At 39.2% G+C, this 2,759-nt stretch overlaps 1 protein-coding gene across 3 annotated transcripts in view; it reads left to right on the forward strand.

Moving 5' to 3' along the window:
• LOC109463255 (multiple epidermal growth factor-like domains protein 9) overlaps nucleotides 1-2,424 on the forward strand; it is a 4,136-nt gene extending 1,712 nt beyond the window's left edge. Inside the window, exons 2-6 of one of the 3 annotated variants that reach the window (XM_019759999.1) lie at nucleotides 34-127; nucleotides 895-1,119; nucleotides 1,445-1,589; nucleotides 1,815-1,903; nucleotides 2,291-2,424. In XM_019759999.1, the coding sequence (XP_019615558.1) occupies nucleotides 73-127; nucleotides 895-1,119; nucleotides 1,445-1,589; nucleotides 1,815-1,903; nucleotides 2,291-2,409 (633 nt within the window). In that variant the 5' untranslated portion in view covers nucleotides 34-72 and the 3' untranslated portion in view covers nucleotides 2,410-2,424. The remainder of the gene's footprint in view (nucleotides 1-33; nucleotides 128-894; nucleotides 1,120-1,444; nucleotides 1,590-1,814; nucleotides 1,904-2,290) is intronic. The other 2 variants (XM_019760000.1, XM_019759998.1) reach the window with 2 other exon arrangements.
• Nucleotides 2,425-2,759: the final 335 nt, after the last annotated feature.

The raw sequence follows: 2,759 nt of genomic DNA on the forward strand, positions 1-2,759 counted from the left end.
GTGACAAACTTATCAGCGAATTTCAAGACAAAAGTAACTTTTCCAAAGTATGTGGAACATTCAAGATGAAAGATGGTTGGCTGGATGAACCCAAGAGTTCCAGGTTCTTTGAAAGCTGTTCTGAATGGTAAGAAAACAACTTTTATTGTAGTTTTTTTGAGGGTTTCGAAGTGTTGACATAACCTTCCTTAGTTTTTGTTTACTCATCACTGTACCTCGCAGGGGGAGGGATGTTTGCATTTAACTTGATATATTTACACTCTCCGGGTGCTGCAAATAGCATATATGTGGTAATTGGGGTTTTGTTGGTGTCAAAAGTGGTTTTGGGTGTTTTGTTTTTCATGAGAAACTATCAAACCTCAGAAGTGGCCTTTACCTATGAGACTTGTTGAGTAAACAGATAAACTGCTGCAGACGTGCCAACCCTCATGCAAAGACACGTGCCATAAAATCCCTCAGGAATGCATAGTTATGGGGATAGTCAATTATGTTTTTTTAATCGTGCCATATGAATGACAAAAAAGAGATGTGCACTCATCATCTGATTCTGAATCATCTCAATCAAAGTATGAAAAGCTTTTGCAGTGGTTTTATTTTTGCCTTGACCTCTCCACACCCTACTTCATGACACCACAAGTATGCCATGCCATACAGAATTGTTTGAACTACAAATTTAAAAGACCACGAAAACCTCCCTTTCCCTCCTTTCGTAAAATGAAACCCACAATGAAAGTTTCACAATATATGCATAAGCTGGTTTGTTACACTGAAGGGCAGTTATACTGGCTATACAGATACAGAAGTTGTGACTGATGCGTTTTTAATAAGGCCAAATTAAGGCTGTCATGTTCATGTCGATACTGCATTATTGAATCCATGTTAATTACTTTGCAGTTCTGGTAGCTGTTGCATTCCTCCAACTCCACGGTACTGTGAGCCAGACTTTCAACGTGACGACCGAGGTTACTGTGGTGAACTCCTCCACTATAGCGGCCTCCACTCCCATACCAACAACAGAAGTCTTCCCACTCAGTTCTCTCAATCCACCCACTATAAACTGTTCAGGCTTTAATGCCTCATTGTGCAATTCATGTACACCAGGATATTATGCAAACACCAGTAAGTGGCCTTTTAAGTAGTACTAGATTTTTCTGAAAGCATTGATTACAGAGAAGAATGTTGGATTCATTATAATTGTATAACTATAATGTAATTACCAATAATTGATTGTACTCTACTCACTGACAATGCAGAAATTTCTGTCATTTAATTTGACAGGAGTGTGCAAATCATTTTTATATTATTATATATTATTAGTCATTTTGCTTGTGGCTACTTCTGTACAAACCTGACTTTTCTGACCTGTCTCTTGCAATCAGAATAAAGCCAGACATTGGCAAACTGTCGTGATGTGTAACCATGTCTATCCCAACTTTTGTCCCAGCTGCTTTCCCAGACTGCCACTGTTGTCAGGAGTTTGGTCAGGAGGGGCAATGTCAATCCTCCTGTCAGAAGTGCCGACCTGGGCACTACCAACCCAACAACAGCTCCATCTCATGTCTCAAGTGCCCTATAGGACACAATAGCAGGTCAGTAACCACTCCCATCCACAAAGCTTATAGATCATAAGTAAAGAAGATCTGTAAGAAGGTATGTGAACTTATGTCATGTCTTAGCCGTGATGATGTTCCTTAGGATGTTGGGGACTGGTCTGTATTTTACGAATATAAATGTATGTACTGTGTATATCTATCTGTATACACTGTATCTTGTTTATGATTTATATGTCCGTATCATACATTTGTATTCCACAGCACCTTTGGAAATCCAGAGTGTTCGGCATGTAAGCCTGGGTTCTTTGCTAACACAACAGGGATGGCAGTGTGTCTCCCTTGTTTACCAGGTAAGTTCAGCATTTTGTTTTAAAGTTAAAGTTATTTCCATGTACATGTATGCGTCTGTCAATAAGCCAATTCAGGGTTCCAAGTGTGTATGTGCCATGCCATGTAGTATCGGTAATATGAGCAGACTTATATCGTACAGTTAGGCAACAGTGAAGGATTTAGCATTCCATTCTTTAAGGCTTGAACAGAGGACCAAAAGTACAAAACATGTACATGCATAGGTGAACAACATGAAAAGTGCTGCAAAGACATTATGTCATTGCTGTCTTGAAACAGATACCAGTAGTGCTAGCATGTATATCATCTTTGATCATTGATCATGCTTTCAGTCATTGTATTGTAGTCTGTATTAAATGAAAGCTTCCATGTTGCATCCCTTTTTTCAGGAACATTTACAAATAAAACAAAAAGCAGTCAGTGCCAGAAGTGCCCCAAAGGACACAAACAGCCAGAGATGAGGGCCGAAGAGTGCCATGAGTGTGAAATTGGTTCATTCTGCAAGTAAGATAACTAGCTATAGGTCACTCCTTGTAGTCTAGGCTAAGACTTTTGTGGTTGTGTTGATTTTTTCTTGAGTAGCTGATTCCTCAATAAGGAATTAGTCTTGCTTGCTTGCTCATTGACTAGAAAAAATATCATCTCCACACTGTCATCTTATTCATTGGCTTGTCATTGTGGCAAGATGTAAATGATATGGGAAGTACACACACAGTCACACTTAGTAACACTGCCTATACACAGTATACATGTATGCACCACGTACCTAGTATATGTACATGTATTGTAGGCATTTCATGCACACATACCTAGTATGTAATTCAATGGTCCGAAGACATGCCCTGGTGTGCATATATT

This window comes from Branchiostoma belcheri, unplaced genomic scaffold (assembly GCF_001625305.1).
Source record: "Branchiostoma belcheri isolate BF01 breed outbred unplaced genomic scaffold, Haploidv18h27 scaffold123, whole genome shotgun sequence".
Classification (NCBI taxonomy): Eukaryota; Metazoa; Chordata; class Leptocardii; order Amphioxiformes; family Branchiostomatidae; genus Branchiostoma; species Branchiostoma belcheri.